This window comes from Staurois parvus, unplaced genomic scaffold, assembly GCF_062004578.1.
Source record: "Staurois parvus isolate SC_StPar_1 unplaced genomic scaffold, SC_StPar_1.0 ptg002113l, whole genome shotgun sequence".
NCBI classification, from domain to species: Eukaryota; Metazoa; Chordata; class Amphibia; order Anura; family Ranidae; genus Staurois; species Staurois parvus.
In genome coordinates this window covers 5,403,305-5,423,381 of record NW_028319909.1, presented here as the reverse complement: position 1 = coordinate 5,423,381, position 20,077 = coordinate 5,403,305, and the positions used below count along the sequence as shown (strand labels likewise).

The window sequence follows — 20,077 nt, the reverse complement described above, 5'->3', positions numbered from 1 at the left end:
CAGGTCTTCAATCAGGGACCTTGTCGCCCAGTAGGGTGGACAATGCCAGGCCTCTGCTCCCTACAGAACCCCCATCATTGACCACCACGGCTCCTTCTCATGAACTGGCTGCTCCCCTTTCTTGACATGCTTCACCTTATAACCACCAGGGTTAACTGTAAAATGATACTCTTCATCCTCCAGGACCCAATTGATTCAGACCAGACAATTCACTTAACCAGTAACCACTTTATTGAATAAAATGATGATATTTACAGTTTAGAAATATTATATTTTGTGCAATATTCAAATGACATTGAACATTCTCTTGCTCTTGTATCAGTTGTATGTTACTGTGCTGTGGGCTTTGTGGTGCTCTGCTGTGTCAAGTGGTGCTCTCCCTGCCTTCAAACCCTTTCATTGCCAGGTCCTTACGGACATGACAGCAGGAGCTTGACACACACTCCCAGTGTAAAATGTCACTTCATGGTCCCTCTATCAGTTTCCCCGGCAGGGAAAGAAAGTAATGCAATGTACACCCCATGCATCCCCTACACTCCGTACATCCCCCACATCCCGTACACCCCGTACATCGAGTATGGCAAGCAGATATTCTGACAGGTCTGCAGGAGACCTGCATGGCATCAGCGATCTACTGATCGCTGGTGCAATGCTTTCCAGGATCCTGTAGACAAAAATAATAAATGCACATTTTTTTACCTGCAAAAAATGTGCATTTATTATTTTTGTCTAAAAGGTGAACTTATCCTTTAAGTCCATTTCTACAAAGTAGTGGTCATGGCCCATAACTCTAAACCCATCTCGCGATCCCTCTAAAAGGGCACTCCTCACATAGTCACACAGGTGAACCTTACTGCTCCCCTCCTATGAACGGCCAGTTAGGAGGTCCGGTCTCCTCCTACATTAGCACTGCAGAGGCAGGAAGTGAGGCATGTAGGGGAAGGCGCATTGCAGCACTAAACATTTAACTCTTACAACACTAGTCAGTATTCACACGAAGGTATATAACTCTGTAGGCACCTACCTTCAAGTTTTCCCTCCCACAGGGAAACTCTGCTCCCAGGACACATGCCCCTCCAGCCCCCACCTTGCCCCAATGCTAGTTTCACTTTGAACTCTCAGCAACATGCATTTACTGTTCTGAGTTCATCCTCCAATGACCGATCCTGTTTTCACAAGCATGCGAAGACTAAGGGTCCTTAATAAACTGGTGGAGGAAAAGCATGGTGGCAGCTGTGGAAAGGAGTGGGAAGAAGACTCCCCCTTTGTAATTGATGTTTGCGCTTCCACAAATAAAGAGATTTTCAAAAGTCGAATATCCCTCAACATATGAATAATTTTTCGCATCGCACAGAGATTTAGTACCGCAGCCTCGAATTGATATTTGAGTTGAGGAGTTTCCTGCAAGGAGAAAAGTTTGACACAAGTGACATTTAACTCCTAACTATCATTAAAGTAGAATAACATTGGGCTCCTTAACTCCTTGGCGCCAAGCACATGCAAATATGCAGCCTCTCGGTGGATGGGCCTTGGGCCATTTGTGTACCCAATGTACCCTGCATGCTTCTGGCACATTCATAATGCCTCATGGAATGGTCCCAATTGCTACTTGCAGTCGGGATCTTTCCAATCATATGACCACCATAACAGCCAATCACGGCAGTCACATGACCCTGAGCTTCGCCTCTCCTCCCGACGTCGAAAACCCCATAAAGAACCAGGAGGCGCCAGTGCCAAAGGGTTAAAGTACATCTGACATTTTTTTTTTAATTAGTAAAATTTTGTTTTTTTACTTTTTTCCATCGTTTGTTGCACATCAGTGTTGCTGATCTCCTGTAGCCTCATTGCAGCCCTTTCCTGTCTACTTGTACTCCAGGGATGTCTACATGACATCTGTATTCCCTGATGGTGACAACAGTGAAACATCACAAAAAATGGCAACTGTCCCAACCTATAACCAGCCTTAGCAGTAAGGTGCACATGGAAGGGAAATGCACATCGCAATCAAATAAAGGATTTCCCAGCAACACTTACCAGCCAGCCTACGAAATAACTAATTTAGCCTTACTACTAAGGCTGGTTAAAGGTTGGGATGGCTGCCATTTTTTGTGTAGTTGGGTAATTTGGATGCACTGGATGCCTTTGCTGTCATTTTGGTATAGCTGGGTGTCAGGTGCGTCCCTGTCTATTTAAAGAGGGATGGGCTCCTTCAGGCACACCTACCCTTAACCTATCCATTTATACATGTGCTCCCACTATGGAGACTTTGGAAATTGTAGTTAGGTCCACAGTATACAGAGGTACCTTGACGTGGGACTGTGGCTTATGTATGTATTTGCAAATATGTGCAGACAAAACACTGTTTTTAATGCAAACTTTTAGACAGGGCCAAGTTGGTTGTTTTGCAGGCTGGCTGGTAAGTGCTGCTGGGAAATCCTTTGTATGTTTGCAACAGGGTAACATGCCTGTGTAATGTGTCTCTAAGCATCCAGCTCCATAAAGACATGGTTTGTCCAGTTTGGTGTGGAGGAACTCAAGTGTCCTGCACAGAGCCCTGACCTCAACCCTACTGGAAACCTTTGGGATGAATTAGAATGTCAATGGCGAGTCAGGTCTTCTAATCCAACATTGGTATCTGACCTCACAAATTCTCTTTAGGGTGAATGAGCAGAGATTCCCGGGAACACTCTCCAAAATCTTGTGGAAAGCCTTCCCCAGTGAGTGGAGGTTATCTGGATTACATGTGGCCATGCCAGCGAAGATAATTAAAGCTGACATTTATTCTACTCATATTTTGAATTCCTTGGCTCCTCCCTCCTCCCTCATCAACATCATTTTTAAATGAAACCTTTCTGCTTAAATTACATGCCATCAATTAGATCTCTGTGCTTCTCAATACAATCTAGGCAGGTCTTGGTCGGTGGGAAGGGCCGGCAGGACTCTGTAGATAGTTTCAAGAAAACACATCACAGCACCCTGCCTCACTTCTCCTTTCAAGAGCCCTCAGCCCTGATCAGGGCTGTCTTAGTAGCAATATGGGCCCCTGGGCAAAGTAATGTACTGGGGCCCCTATCAGACTGCCTCAATTTATACACCTACGCTCAAGAATTAAAGTATAAATAGTTGATAGAATAAACATTTATGTACAGTATTAGTACTTTCAATGAAAATTGATTTTAAACATGCCATAAATCAAACACTAATCAACACAAAGGGCGCAGTATTTGGGGGTGGGCACAGTATTGGAGGGAGGGCACAATACTGGGATCAGGAAAGCACACTACAGGTTCTGGCACACTGCCCAGGACAGCTTAGTAAAAAGCATAACAACAAAGCAGGAGCAAGCCACCAAAAATGACACTAATTGTTAATGTCAAAGACACATCTCCGACTCACTTATATAAGTGTGGATACATAAACCGAGGGAACAGCATACTAAACAATATGATAGTGTGACAAGAACACACCTATCTAAAAAAGAAGAAGGTTTCTAAGTAATCCACGCGGAGTAGTGTGAATTCAAATGAATTTTAACAATACTTTATTTGATCACATAGATCATAGGGAGGTTAAACATGAGCACGGTGTACATATGAAAAAAATAAAATCATGTTAAAAAGCACTTAGCGTCTTCAATTTAGGGTCATCTTAGCCAACAGAGCACCATATAAGGCAGAGTGGTGTAATGATGAAATAATTATCCTGGATTTCCGTAGGTTTCCTGCTTAATATTTGTGTGAGCCGTGTATTCAGTGGGTGTGTTCCCAGTGTATATCAGGGACCTCCTGGAATGTACAAGCTGGAACACAAAAATACATGGTATGTATCTAGCAATATGGAGACCAAATCACATCCAAAATTAACCAGACCTCCCTCCACAATAGTCAATGGATACTGCTGTTACCTTCTCAAAAGTGAAACTATCATACCCGCCTCTCAAGTGTAGGGACTTCCTGGATAGCCACCCCAAATGGAACAAGGTCCACAGTACCAAATGATTCTGAGGATATATATAGAAAAAGTTAAATGTGTAGATCTTGGGCATCAGGTACCCCGAAAACAAAACATATATAAAAATGTGGATATATTACCATCAATGAGGATCAAGAAGACTCTTGTCGACTTGAACTAAGATCAGGTCCTTGATGCTTTTTCACAGATGCATATGGGGGTGAGGGACCAGGTATACACGATGCGTGGATTTCAAGCACATATAATGTGTATATAGCATATAGCAGGCCGTAGATACCTAAGTTTAATGTACCCAATAAAGGGTTTCCAAAAATTGCTCAATTTGAGAAGGTTATTTGCGGTTTTTAAAGGATGTGGCTATGTCACAGCAAAAAATACCTGAGTAGGATAGCGTATATATATATATATATATGTAGATTCTCCTCCTGAGAGGAATTCCAAAAAATTCCCCGAGTATACAGGGTAAATTAGGCCCATGAATCATGCCCTATTAACGCCATGTAGGCTCTGTAAATCTCAACAGCCGTAAGCTTTTAAATAACTTGCCACCGGTGGAAGATATGTTTCCCTGAGGGATTGCCGTTTGCGAACCGCTGTGATAGTAGCCCACTGGTAGTTCTCAGAGGGTCTTGGGCCTACCTAACAGGGAGCTGTGACACCGCCGTTCCTTCCCGCCTCGTGGGCGCCGCACCCTGTGAAGACGCCGAGCGTAGTGACGTCAATACGTTGACGCGTTTCGTCCGCCAATCACCGCAGACTTCGTCAGAACTGGGAGGGGACTTCAATCCTTTGCCTTATATGGTGCACTAATTGCATACCAGAAAGTCTCCACCTCGCCATCTTGTGTTGAAAGAATATCACTACATTGGGAATGTCCAAAAATGAATTAAAACACATATCTTGAATTTTAAAATGATTGCTGGATGTAGAAGAGGAGCCTAATTACTATAGATCAAATTATCTTCCAAAAGAATGATAAACAGGAGATTATTATTAACATATTTCACGTTCACATAGGGAAACATCAAAACCAAGTCCAGCCACCAGAATTTCAAAATCTGTCCTATTATTCTATATGCTCACCACCTAATAAGAGTAGAAAAGGTTGAACAATTAGGTTCATATTTTGTCCACAGAGGCCCATATTTAGTTCATATAAAGGATATCGCAATGTAGATTATAACTCAGGGTATATAGAGAGTTCAGGGGAATTCATTTCAAAAACACCCCAAAGTTGAGTTCCGTGTTTAATCCAGATGGGACAAGTGCCCCTAGGGTATAAATCCAGAATTTTTCTTTTTGTAGGAGGACTTTATCAAAGTCACCCCGACGAGCCGAAATATTCAGCAGAAAGATCCCTTTTACTTTTAGACCATCTGTTTTACCCCCGTGTACTTCTTTAAAGTGTTGCGCCAGTGGATTCACTTTTTCTCCCTTTCTTACATTCCTATTTTCATTTCTAATGTCTCTCAGATGTTCACCGATCCTAGTCCTAAGGCTTCTTTTGGTTTTACCTATATATATCTTTTTACATGGACATTCTATCATGTATACCATTTTACTACTAGAACAATTAATGAAGCTTCGTATTTGAAATGTCCTAGAGTTATCATTATTGAAAAACTGATTAGACTTATGTACAAATGGACAAATCTGACAATGACCACATGGAAACATACCATATACGCCAGTCTTCCTAGTTAGCCAGTTTCTCTGTGGTGCCCTCTGAAATTCTGATTGTACTAGTATATCATTTAGATTCCGAGTTCGTTTTGCCACCATGTGTGGACTCTCTCCCACCACTTTTGCTATCTGCGGATTTTGAATTAGTAAATGCCAATGGGAGTCCAGGGCCTTCTTAACTTCATCCCATTGTTGTCCAAATTTAGTTATGAATCTTACCGGTTGGTTTTCAGTATTCGCAGCTGCCTTTGGTTTTGATTTATTAATTAATTCCTCTCTTGTTTTACCGAGGGCTTTTCTTTTTGCTCTTCTTAGGGTTCTATGTGAATAGCCCCTCTCTCTAAACCTTTTGTAGAGCTGGATAGATTCATGTCTATATTCTAATTCTTCTGTACAGTTTCTTTTTATTCTCTGGAACTGACCTATAGGGATTCCCTGTTTCAGACTCCTTGGATGATAGCTATTAGCATGTAAAAGTGTATTGGCCGCTGTTTCCTTTCTAAATGTTTTAGTGACCAGTTCATTTTTGTGGACAGAGATTGACAAATCCAAAAAAGTTATCACCTCTCTATCTACTGTATAAGTGAGTTTGATATTCCTATCATTCTTGTTCAAAAATTCCATAAAGCTTTTAAGCTCATCCATACCTCCATCCCATACCATTAGGACATCATCAATGTATCGCAACCAGGTTATTGCATATTGTTTATAGGGAGTGGAGGGATATACTAATTCCTCCTCCCACAGACCTAGATGTAAACATGCGAATGCCGGGGCCCAGGGTGCTCCCATGGAGGTACCACATATTTGCTGATAGAAGGAGCCCAGAAACTGAAAACAGTTATGGGTCAACATAAACTCAAGCAAATCCAATATAAATTCATTTTGAGCCCCCATTTCAGGAAAGTACATCTCCAGAAAATGGGCCACCGCTTTCTGTCCCCAAACGTGTGGGATGGAGGTATACAGTGATTCCACATCGATGCCCACCAGGAGTGCACCTTCTGGTACTTTTACATTTATAATCTTTTTAAGTACATCCCCCGTATCTCTTACATACGATCTGAGTTCCAAGACCAAATCCTTGATTAAGTCGTCTACAAATTTACCTATTGGTTCCAGGGGGCCACCAATAGCAGATACTATGGGGCGTCCCGGTGGTTGAGAGGGATTTTTATGTATTTTTGGGATTACATAGAAGGTGGGGATATTATATGTTTCAACTGTCAGCATATCACATTCCCGTTTGGTTAATAGATTTGCTTCACGTGCCAATCCCACTTTTTTATTTAAATCAACCACAAGTTTTGGGAACGGGTTATTATGTAGTTTGCGATATGTATCCAGACTCCTTAGCTGTCTAAGCACCTCCTTCTCATATTCCACACTCTCTAATAGTACTACATTCCCCCCTTTGTCACTCTTTTTAATCACAATGTTTTTAGCATTTCTAAGTTCCATAAGGGCTATTCTTTCACCCCTGGTGAGGTTATCAGCATTCCTCATTGTCCAGTCTATTTTTCCAAGGTCATCATGCACGAGATCTAAGAAAGTACTTAGCCATTTATTTTCCCTAATATTAGGCATTCTTTTGGAAGGAGTTTTTAGTCTAGTATGTCTTTTCCACTTGTTAGAAACATCCCCCTCCCCAAACTCACTGTCTGTGGGAGTCTCGTCAAGAAGACTAATAAGATCTCTGAATGCCTGTTGTTCCCTCTCTGAATTCAGATCACAGGGATTCTCTTCTTCTCTAGATACATATGGAATTCTTAAAAGGATCTTTCAAGTTCAACAAGTTCAAGTCTTTATAGACCTCAAACAAGTCCATTTTGTCCGTAGGAGAAAAGGTTAGACCTTTCCGCAGTAAATCATAGTGTCTTTTTTTCAATACAAAGTTAGATAGATTTATTACCTTAAGGTCATTCGTTCCCCCCTCTTGATTAGTCTTTATCTCTTGTGACTCCTGGTTCGATTTTGATTGGATGGTTTGAGGGCAATTGGGGTGTTTCTTTCTTCCTTTGTCCCATTCATTTGTTTGTTTATCTGTTTTAGTATTCCATGGTTCTCGCCATCTGTTTTTTCCTCTAAAAAACTGACAGATCTCTTATTACTTTCATCATCATCCTCACTCATTGATGAATATCCTCTATTATTTCTAGAAAAATGTTTTTTACGTTTTGATCGACTCCTTCCTCTACTATTAGTTAGGTCAAATATCTCACCTTTCTCCCAGTCCTCTAAGTCTCTTCTAAATTTTTGTTGTTTCGTAAATTTCAGGTTTTTTTGTATTTTTTCTATCTCTTTTCTAAGGAAATCATTGTGTTTATCAAACTCAGGATCATTCTTCAGGGGATCAAGTGATTTTGCGCTCTCATTAATTTCATTAGAGAGTTCATTTAGTTGAACCTTCTCTTCTTCCACAATTAATCGCATAATCTCTATGCCATGTTTTATACAGACCTCTTTCCACCTTTCCAGAAATCTGGGGGTGTGAAGATGCTCTGCTGGAATTACCCTTTCTCTTAATCCCCTGGGAACAATCCCTCTTTCTATATATGATTCAAGGGATGTAATATCCCACTTTCTATTCAAATATTTAGTAGTTAGTTTCTTGTGTAGCTTAAACTTGGTCCTGATGTCTCCCTCGTTTCCCTCTCCTTGGGGGTCTAAGTTCTTAGTAAATGCAGATCTAATTTCCGCATCCATCTCCTCATTGATCTGATAGGCCATTACCTCTTTAGGTATTTTCCCTTCCACAAGAATGCCAAAAAGTGAATCCACTGGCGCAACACTTTAAAGAAGTACACGGGGGTAAAACAGATGGTCTAAAAGTAAAAGGGATCTTTCTGCTGAATATTTCGGCTCGTCGGGGTGACTTTGATAAAGTCCTACAAAAAGAAAAATTCTGGATTTATACCCTAGGGGCACTTGTCCCATCTGGATTAAACACGGAACTCAACTTTGGGGTGTTTTTGAAATGAATTCCCCTGAACTCTCTATATACCCTGAGTTATAATCTACATTGCGATATCCTATATATGAACTAAATATGGGCCTCTGTGGAAAAAATATGAACCTAATTGTTCAACCTTTTCTACTCTTATTAGGTGGTGAGCATATAGAATAATAGGACTGATTTTGAAATTCTGGTGGCTGGACTTGGTTTTGATGTTTCCCTATGTGAACGTGAAATATGTTAATAATAATCTCCTGTTTATCATTCTTTTGGAAGATAATTTGATCTATAGTAATTAGGCTCCTCTTCTACATCCAGCAATCATTTTAAAATTCAAGATATATGTGTTTTAATTCATTTTTGGACATTCCCAATGTAGTGATATTCTTTCAACACAAGATGGTGAGGTGGAGACTTTCTGGTATGCAATTAGTGCACCATATAAGGCAAAGGATTGAAGTCCCCTCCCAGTTCTGACGAAGTCTGCGGTGATTGGCGGACGAAACGCGTCAACGTATTGACGTCACTACGCTCGGCGTCTTCACAGGGTGCGGCGCCCACGAGGCGGGAAGGAACGGCGGTGTCACAGCTCCCTGTTAGGTAGGCCCAAGACCCTCTGAGAACTACCAGTGGGCTACTATCACAGCGGTTCGCAAACGGCAATCCCTCAGGGAAACATATCTTCCACCGGTGGCAAGTTATTTAAAAGCTTACGGCTGTTGAGATTTACAGAGCCTACATGGCGTTAATAGGGCATGATTCATGGGCCTAATTTACCCTGTATACTTGGGGAATTTTTTGGAATTCCTCTCAGGAGGAGAATCTACATATATATATATATATACGCTATCCTACTCAGGTATTTTTTGCTGTGACATAGCCACATCCTTTAAAAACCGCAAATAACCTTCTCAAATTGAGCAATTTTTGGAAACCCTTTATTGGGTACATTAAACTTAGGTATCTACGGCCTGCTATATGCTATATACACATTATATGTGCTTGAAATCCACGCATCGTGTATACCTGGTCCCTCACCCCCATATGCATCTGTGAAAAAGCATCAAGGACCTGATCTTAGTTCAAGTCGACAAGAGTCTTCTTGATCCTCATTGATGGTAATATATCCACATTTTTATATATGTTTTGTTTTCGGGGTACCTGATGCCCAAGATCTACACATTTAACTTTTTCTATATATATCCTCAGAATCATTTGGTACTGTGGACCTTGTTCCATTTGGGGTGGCTATCCAGGAAGTCCCTACACTTGAGAGGCGGGTATGATAGTTTCACTTTTGAGAAGGTAACAGCAGTATCCATTTACTATTGTGGAGGGAGGTCTGGTTAATTTTGGATGTGATTTGGTCTCCATATTGCTAGATACATACCATGTATTTTTGTGTTCCAGCTTGTACATTCCAGGAGGTCCCTGATATACACTGGGAACACACCCACTGAATACACGGCTCACACAAATATTAAGCAGGAAACCTACGGAAATCCAGGATAATTATTTCATCATTACACCACTCTGCCTTATATGGTGCTCTGTTGGCTAAGATGACCCTAAATTGAAGACGCTAAGTGCTTTTTAACATGATTTTATTTTTTTCATATGTACACCGTGCTCATGTTTAACCTCCCTATGATCTATGTGATCAAATAAAGTATTGTTAAAATTCATTTGAATTCACACTACTCCGCGTGGATTACTTAGAAACCTTCTTTTTTTGGTAGGTGTGTTCTTGTCACACTATCATATTGTTTAGTTAGTAAAAAGCATAACTGTCTGTAATGCAAGATTATCATGAGGCCCTTATGGACTGGCAGGGTTCAGCGTTGCATGACCGCGGAATTGTCTGTTAAAGTAACCCAGCGCTGTATCACAAAAAATGGCCTGGTCAGGAAGGGGGGTATGTCCTCTGGAGGCCAAATCCCAAGAGAACATCAGTTAAATACCCGTAACTCATGATGGTACAATAAGGGGCGGACTGACAACTCATGGGGCCCCCGGGCAATAGAAGATCATGGGGCCCCTGTGTCCTTGCCCAAACTCATAAAAGCCTATGAAAAAAGTACCGGGGGCATCTCATGGGGCCCCCTACTGACCCCAGACCCTCGGGCAGTGCCCGAGTTTCCAAATGGTCAGTCCGCCCCTGTCCCCTGGGCATGTGAAAGCACTGGATCAATCCCAAACTGCCAACACTGGCATGTATTAGGATAGGGAGTCAGTGATGTCCATGGCCCATATTTTCCAGCCTGCTTGGTCTGTATTACATCATAACACCAGGGGTGGACTGACCATTGGGGTACTCAGGCACTGCCCGAGGGCCCAGGGTCAAGAGGGGGCTCCATGAGATGCCCCTGGTACCTTTCATAGGCTTTTTTGGGTGTGGTTTGAGTGTGGGCAAGGGCACAGGGGCCCCATGATCCCCTATTGCCCGGGGACCCCATGAGTTGTCAGTCCGCCTCTGCATAACATGCTATATTTACTAGGACAGGATACATTTGCAATTGCAATCTATAAAGTTGTTCTGAAACATGTATGGTATTACCAGATGGCTTTGCATAGTTCACACACTGGGTCTCTTGTCCGGTGCAGGCTATGGTGTTGCAGGAGCCAGAGTTCATAGAATCACATAGTTTGCATTGCACATTGTTTGACTCTGTGCTCACAGATGTTGCTGTTAAAATAATATAAAAAAACAAACATAATAAACCTAAAGTTGATTAGAGGTAAATTGACACAATTACCAGTTGCACGACATTTTGTAGAATGCTCACATTCTGTCTCACCACTGAAATTTATGGTAAATTTATGAAACTATTATGTACCTTTCTTTGTTTTACTTATGTACAATTTCAATAAACGCAACTGTTAAAAAATATATGAAACTGAAATTTATGGCTCCAAAAAACAGACAGGGGGATGATAGAGAGCTGTTATGGAAGAAGAGAGAGGTACACTATATTGCCAAAAGTGGGACACCCCTCCCAATCATGTGATTCAGGTGTTCCAATCCCCTCCGTGGCCACAGGTGTATACAATCAAGCCCCTAGGCATGCAGACTGCTTCTACAAACATTGGTGAAAGAATGGGTCGCTCTCAGGAGCTCAGTGACTCCAAGCATGGTCCCGTGATAGGTGGCCACTAGAGATGAGCGAATCGAACCAGGCGAAGTGGAATTCGTTTCGAATTTCAGGAAAAATTCGATTCGCGGCGAATCCGAATATTAGCATACTTCGGGTGCGCGAATCGGATTTTTCCCGATCAGCCGGCAAAAGTGTCCCTGCAGAGAGCTCCGCTATTTCTGACAGTTCTCTGACAGTTCCTTCACATGTACAGCGGTTGAAACATTGTATCTATTTGTTTCCATTTAGGATACAGATGTTTTTATTCGGAAACAGATACAATGTTTCAACCGCTGTAAATGTGAAGGAACTGTCAGAGAACTGTCAGAAATAGCAGAGCTCTCTGCAGATACACTTTTTGCTGTACTGGAATACTTCTTCTTTTCATTCTTCTTTTCATTCTTCTCATTCTTCTTTTCATTCTTCTTTTCATTCTTCTTCTCATTCTTCTTTTCATTCTTCTTCTTCTTTTCATTCTTCTTTTCATTCTTCTCATTCTTCTTTTCTTCTTCATGAAAAGAAGAATGAGAAGAAGAATGAAAAGAAGAATGAAAAGAAGAATGAGAAGAATGAAAAGAAGAAGAAGAATGAAAAGAAGAATGAGAAGAAGAATGAAAAGAAGAATGAGAAGAAGAATGAGAAGAATGAAAAGAAGAATGAGAAGAATGAAAAGAAGAATGAAAAGAAGAAGAAGTAGAATGAAAAGAAGAAGAAGAAGAATGAAAAGAAGAATGAAAAGAAGAAGAAGAATGAAAAGAAGAATGAGAAGAAGAATGAGAAGAATGAAAAGAAGAATGAAAAGAAGAAGAAGAATGAAAAGAAGAATGAGAAGAAGAATGAAAAGAAGAATGAGAAGAAGAATGAGAAGAATGAAAAGAAGAATGAGAAGAATGAAAAGAAGAATGAAAAGAAGAAGAATGAAAAGAAGAAGAAGAATGAAAAGAAGAAGAAGAAGAATCTTTTCATTCTTCTCATTCTTCTTTTCATTCTTCTTTTCATTCTTCTTCTTCTTCTTTTCATTCTTCTTTTCATTCTTCTTCTTCTTCTTTTCATTCTTCTTTTCATTCTTCTTCTTCTTTTCATTCTTCTCATTCTTCTTTTCATTCTTCTTCTTCTTCTTTTCATTCTTCTTCTTCTTTTCATTCTTCTTTTCATTCTTCTTCTTCTTCTTTTCATTCTTCTTCTTCTTCTTTTCATTCTTCTTTTCATTCTTCTTCTTCTTTTCATTCTTCTTCTTCTTTTCATTCTTCTTTTCATTCTTCTTTTCATTCTTCTCATTCTTCTTTTCATTCTTCTCATTCTTCTATTCATTCTTCTTTTCATTCTTCTTTTCATTCTTCTTTTCATTCTTCTCATTCTTCTTTTCTTCTTCATGAAAAGAAGAATGAGAAGAAGAATGAAAAGAAGAATGAAAAGAAGAAAAAGAATGAAAAGAAGAATGAAAAGAAGAATGAAAAGAAGAATGAGAAGAAGAAGAAGAATGAAAAGAAGAATGAGAAGAAGAATGAAAAGAAGAATGAGAAGAAGAATGAGAAGAATGAAAAGAAGAATGAGAAGAATGAAAAGAAGAATGAAAAGAAGAAGAAGAAGAATGAAAAGAAGAAGAAGAATGAAAAGAAGAATGAAAAGAAGAAGAAGAATCTTTTCATTCTTCTCATTCTTCTTTTCATTCTTCTTTTCATTCTTCTTCTTCTTCTTTTCATTCTTCTTCTTCTTTTCATTCTTCTTTTCATTCTTCTTCTTCTTCTTTTCATTCTTCTTCTTCTTTTCATTCTTCTTCTTCTTCTTTTCATTCTTCTCATTCTTCTTTTCATTCTTCTCATTCTTCTTTTCATTCTTCTCATTCTTCTTTTCATTCTTCTTCTTCTTTTCATTCTTCTTCTTTTTCTTTTCATTCTTCTTCTTTTTCTTTTCATTCTTCTTCTTCTTCTTTTCATTCTTCTTCTTCTTTTCATTCTTCTTTTCATTCTTCTTCTTTTCATTCTTCTTCTTCTTTTCATTCTTCTTCTTCTTCTTTTCATTCTTCTTTTCCTTCTTCTTTTCATTCTTCTCATTCTTCTTTTCATTCTTCTTTTCATTCTTCTTTTCATTCTTCTTCTTCTTCTTTTCATTCTTCTTTTCATTCTTCTCATTCTTCTTTTCTTCTTCATGAAAAGAAGAATGAGAAGAAGAATGAAAAGAAGAATGAAAAGAAGAATGAGAAGAATGAAAAGAAGAATGAAAAGAAGAAGAATGAAAAGAAGAATGAGAAGAAGAATGAAAAGAAGAATGAGAAGAATGAAAAGAAGAATGAGAAGAACGAAAAGAAGAATGAAAAGAAGAAGAAGAATGAAAAGAAGAAGAAGAAGAATGAAAAGAAGAATGAAAAGAAGAAGAAGAAGAATGAAAAGAAGAAGAAGAAGAATGAAAAGAAGAATGAAAAGAAGAAGAATGAAAAGAAGAATGAGAAGAAGAATGAAAAGAAGAATGAAAAGAAGAATGAGAAGAATGAAAAGAAGAATGAAAAGAAGAGGAAGAATGAAAAGAAGAATGAGAAGAATGAAAAGAAGAATGAGAAGAATGAAAAGAAGAATGAAAAGAAGAAGAAGAAGAATGAAAAGAAGAAGAAGAATGAAAAGAAGAATGAAAAGAAGAAGAAGAATGAAAAGAAGAAGAAGAAGAAGAATGAAAAGAAGAATGAGAAGAAGAATCTTTTCATTCTTCTCATTCTTCTTTTCATTCTTCTTCTTCTTCTTTTCATTCTTCTTCTTCTTTTCATTCTTCTTTTCATTCTTCTTCTTCTTCTTTTCATTCTTCTTCTTCTTCTGAGGATGAGGATGAAGAAGAAGAAGAAGAAGTAGGATGAAAATAAGAAGAATTCCAAGCCGGCAAAAAGTGTATCTGCAGAGCTCCGCTAAGTGTATTTGCAGAGCTCTGCTATTTCTGACAGTTCTCTGACATTCACTCCATACAGCGGTTGAAACATTGTATCTATTTGTTTCCATTTATGGAAACAAATAGATACAATGTTTCAACCGCTGTATGGAGTGAATGTCAGAGAACTGTCAGAAATAGCGGAGCTCTGCAGATACACTTAGCGGAGCTCTGCAGATACACTTTTTGCCGGCTTGGAATTCTCCTTCTTCTCATCCTTCTTCTTCTTCTCATCCTTCTTCTTCTTCTCATCCTTCTCCTTCTTCTCATCCTTCTTCTTCTTCTCATCCTTCTTCTTCTTCTCATCCTTCTTCTTCTTCTCATCCTTCTCCTTCTTCTCATCCTTCTTCTTCTTCTTCTCATCCTTCTTCTTCTTCTCATACTTCTTCTTCTCATCCTTCTCCTTCTTCTCATCCTTCTTCTTCTTCTCATCCTTCTTCTTCTTCTCATCCTTCTCCTTCTTCTCATCCTTCTTCTTCTTCTCATCCTTCTTCTTCTTCTCATCCTTCTTCTTCTTCTCATCCTTCTCCTTCTTCTCATCCTTCTTCTTCTTCTCATCCTTCTTCTTCTCATCCTTCTCCTTCTTCTCATCCTTCTCCTTCTTCTCATCCTTCTTCTCATCCTTCTCCTTCTTCTCATCCTTCTCCTTCTTCTCATCCTTCTCCTTCTTCTCATCCTTCTCCTTCTTCTCATCCTTCTCCTTCTTCTCATCCTTCTCCTTCTTCTCATCCTTCTCCTTCTCCTTCTTCTCATCCTTCTCCTTCTTCTCATCCTTCTCCTTCTCCTTCTTCTCATCCTTCTCCTTCTTCTCATCCTTCTCCTTCTTCTCATCCTTCTCCTTCTCCTTCTTCTCATCCTTCTCCTTCTTCTCATCCTTCTCCTTCTCCTTCTCCTTCTCCTTCTCCTTCCTCATCTCCAAGGGCATTTAAATTAAAGGTACAGTGTTCTGCACTAATATAAAGGCTCTCTGAAGCCTAGAAACCCTTTTTATAAGTTAAATTCGTAGCGAATAAATTTGCATCGAATCAAATTTCTTCCTCAAATTCGGCGAATCAGCCGAATCAAATTTTTGAATAATTCGTTCATCTCTAGTGGCCACCTGTGCAATAAGTCCATCCGGGACATTTCCTATCTACTAAATATTCCACGCTCAACTGTTAGTGGGATTGTAACAAAGTGGAAGCAACTGAGAACAACAGAATCCTAAACCACGGCACCACCTGCCTGGAGTTTGCATGTTCTCCATGTGCTTGCGTGGGTTTCCACCAGGTACTCCGGTTTCCTCCCACATTCCAAAGACATGCTGGGAGGTAAATTGAATCCTGTCTACATTGGCCTTAGTATGTGTATGTATGAATGTGAGTTACGGACCTTAGATTGTACGCCCCTTGAGGGTTAGGGACTGATGTGAATGTACAATATACATGTAAAGCACTACATAAATTTACGAAGCTATAGAAGTACCTGTAATAAATAATAGATGAAACAGAAACTCAGCCAAGAAGTGGTAGGCTACGTAAAATGACAGAGTGGGGTCAGCGCATAAAAATGGCACTGGAGCACACAGTCGCTGTCCACGGGGCTCCTTGTACTCAAGAGGTTGCTAACAAAACAATATCCAAGACAAAATCTTTGCTTTTTAGATGATATACCATGAAAACTGAGAAGGAAGGGTAGATTCACTTACTGTCTTGTATTGATGGAGTACAACCATCTCCATTGCAGCACATTATACCCATCGAGTACTTGGTGCCATCCACAGTCATGGAACCAGTAATGTTACATTTGCTTACAGGAGCCCAAGTTCGGGTGACTTGGTACAACTTTGTTCCATCTGGAAAATTAATAAAAGTTCTAAAAAAAAATTGATAGAAACAAAGCAAGCCTTATGGTCTTTGGAAAATACTTAAAGTTAACCAAACATCAGCTATATTGTTTTATGTTGGGTGCATGCCTAATATTGTGCATATGCAACACTTCCAGATATTTATAACCTCTCATAGAAATTGTTCCCATAGCCCCTTCCCACCAACAATGCCTCCATCTGCTTTTCTTTAAAGGAAGGATGGCCATGGCCATATTTAGTCAATGTTGTCAGCTACTCTCCCCTCCCCTTTGTTTACATTCCAGATGAGGTCAGGGAGCTGTCATTAGTGGGCAGTAGTCAGCGGGTGTGGATGGTTCAGCATGATTTCATAGTTTCATAGAGTCAGTAGATGTTGTTCATCATGATTTACATGGCTCTACAACAGGGGTCTCCAAACTTTCTAAACAAAGGGCAGACTAAGGCCAGTGGGTGTAGAAAATGTCCTGGCGTCCAGTGGGAGTAAACAATAACCTATCTTTAGTGTCAGTGGAGAACTAGTGCCCCATCATTGGTGCCAATGGAAGGAATTCTGCTCCAACGTTGGTGTCAATGGAAGGAATAGTTGCCTATGGTTTGTGTCAGTGGGAGGAATAGTGGCCAACCATTGTGTCAATGGAAGAAATTGTGCCCCTTCATTGGAATCAGTGGAAGGAATTGTGTCTTATCGTTGGTGTCAAAGGAAGGAATAGTGCCCCATCGTTAATGTCAGTGGAAGAAATTGTGCCCCATTGTTGGTGTCAGTGGAATAAATTGTGCCCCATCGTTGTATTAATGGAAGGAATTGTGTAACATCGTTGGTGTCATTGGAAGTAATTTTGCCCCATCATTGGTGTCAATAGAAGGAATTATGCCCCATTGTTGGTGTCAGTAGAAGGAATTGTGCCCCATCATTGGTGTCAATGGGAGGAATAGTGCCCCATCATTGGTATCAGTGGGAGGAATAGTGCCCCATCATTGGTATCAGTGGGAGGAATTGTGCACCATGTTGTCAGGAAGTGACATGTTGTTTATTACTGTTCATGAGATCACCGATTGGTCAATCAGTGATCACATGAATCGGCCACAGATCACAGCGCTGTGCACTCCCAGGGAGCGAGCACAGGCAATCACCCATTGATAGCGTTCCTGTCCGGCCGTTTATCGGCATGTGCTGGATGCGAAGAGGTTAAAACATAGGTGGTGTCAATAGAGCAGTGGACAGTGTTAGTAGATTTTTATTTTTGTTATTTTAGGAGCCTCATTGGGAGCTTTGGTGAAATATCAGGCATTTAAACAGACTCATGATGTCTCACTTTTGAGACAGAGTAAGAGACTGAGGATAGAGATTCCCCAGTTCCTTTCTCTGTAGCCTTAGCTGCACTGGACAGTGAATGAATGGGAAGTGCTCTGTGCTGAAAGGCTTCCTGTTCATTCACAAATTGATGCATAGTAAACACAGTTTACTATGCTTCAGCTATGAATGAACACAGTGAGTTATTGGTACTCAGTGGGGGGCCCGGGCAGCAGGGCAGTCTGCTCCACATGGGGTGATTAAGGTGTGCCCAAGCACACCCCCTGCACACGCTTATGGCTGGGATTGAACCAAAGGGAAAAAAAACCCTACTTTTTGTTACTTACTTATAGTGATTATCTGGTAAGCAGACGCACAATTGCAGTTTGCAGGGATTGTCCTTAATGAGCCGGTACAAGTTAGGGAATTTCTGGATGAGCAGGCGATGCATGAAGAGCCTAAAATAGGAAATAATCACATGAAAGACGAAACTGCAGGCAAGCCGCTAAACACAGAGATCAAAAATCTAAAATGATTTGTTTTTATGTCCATCCAGTCCTGACACTTGTACAGCTCTGCTACAGAGCACCGCCTCATCTGGCAGGGGAAGGGACTCGATTTTAATCAGAGGCAGTTAAAGTGAGCGGGCTAACACAGGGTCAAAATAGGAGAAAGGCATACCTGAGAAAAGAAGAGGGGCACTGATAAGCTGCACTGATTGGTACTGATGGGGCTGCACTGATAATTAGGGCACTGATAATCAGTACCCTTAGTGTAGACGCTGTACTGATAGCCTTGCCAGTTATTGGCTGTCCTTTCTCTCACACAGAGTAAAGTCTATTTACATGTGATAAGGACCAGGGGCGGACTGACAACTCATGGGGCCCCCGGGCAATAGGGGATCATGGGGCCCCTCTGTCCTTGCCCAAACTCAAAAAAGCCTATGAAAAAGGTACCAGGGGCATCTCATGGGGCCCTTTACTGACCCCAGGCCCTCGGGCAGTGCCCGAGTTTTCAAATGGTCAGTCCGCCCCTGATAAGGACACAATGGTTACATAGCGCGCTCAATGTGCGCCACAGGGGGCACGGTTCTGGGAAGACGTCTATAGATGCCCTTCCAGAACTGGACGACTGTACTGTAGCCATCTTTCAGCTATAGCGTGGTTGGAAACTGTTTAACCCTCTCAGAGCTTAAAGTGGAGTTCCACCTAAAAGGCTTTTCTGCCTTCCCCTCCCTCCCAAGCCACATTTGGCACCTTTTGGGGGGGAGCAGGTACCCAGTCCCAATTCTGGGCTCAGTTTGCTGCTTCCCCCCCCACAACCCTGTGGGACACTTCCAAGGTCCCAGAGGACTGTGGCCCATTCACAAAGCGCAGCACAATTCGCACATGCTCAGTAGGACACTGCAGTGAAGCCCATAAGGCTTCACTGCTGGTTTCCCTTAGTCAAGGTGCCCAAAAGCCAAATAAAGAATAGGTTCAGGGTGAGGACACCACTGGATGCTGGACAGATAAGTGCCCTACTATTAAAAGTCAGTCATAGTTTTTGTAGCTGATGACTTTTAATTTTTTTGGGGGGAGGTGGCAGTGGCCAGAACTCCACTTTAACCATTCTCCAAGAAATACAGATCTAAAGAAGGGGGGAGGCAATTCTTCTGGAAATCATCAACTAAGACTTTTTCTGGACACCAGGTGCTCCTCTCCAATCACCCAAGTGATTCCTATGGTAATGCCCCCCTTGTCCATGGGAACCACAATGAAAGGGAGAGAGAGGGAGATACAGGCACGCTAAGGAGAGAGCCAGAAGGACGTAAGCTGACCATGTCATCATGGATCAGCAGTCATGATTAGCATGGTCAGTTTTCAGAGAGAAATATAGGAACAGGCAGGATCAACCTGGTATTGTAAAATATTGCACAGACTAAACAACAATGAAAGATCAATATGCAGCTTAGCCTCCCTTAAAGAGATGGGGACGCTTTTATGTATTTTGCTTTGCAAACACTTTAAAGTGTTAGGAATCCCACAACGTTAAAATCAGTCTGTATATGCAGTAAAGCATGCTTGTTATACTCACTGTGGAACTTAAGGGGTTAATCCTTCGCATTGTGTAAAAAGGCTGTTTGATCCTGACTTCTTATCTTCTGATAAGACATTTTGTGTGGAGACACTCTGCACATGTTCAGTTTGGTGTGTATTGCTAGAGATATAGGGTATTCAGGGTTCGGGGAGACCAGATATAGGGTATTCAGGGTTCAGGGAGACCAGATATAGTAAATGCAG

General features: G+C 40.8%; 1 protein-coding gene across 1 annotated transcript in view; it reads right to left on the bottom strand.

Annotated features, from left to right (window-relative positions):
* Positions 1-213: 213 nt before the first annotated feature.
* The window catches only part of LOC149432778 (uncharacterized), a 72,830-nt gene continuing 52,966 nt past the window's right edge, over positions 214-20,077 (bottom strand). The window contains exons 20-23 of the mRNA XM_089665042.1: positions 18,143-18,253; positions 16,346-16,492; positions 11,169-11,297; positions 214-1,401 (exon numbers count right to left, since the gene is read on the bottom strand). Of these exons, the coding sequence (XP_089521168.1) occupies positions 1,190-1,401; positions 11,169-11,297; positions 16,346-16,492; positions 18,143-18,253 (599 nt within the window). The 3' untranslated portion in view covers positions 214-1,189. The remainder of the gene's footprint in view (positions 1,402-11,168; positions 11,298-16,345; positions 16,493-18,142; positions 18,254-20,077) is intronic.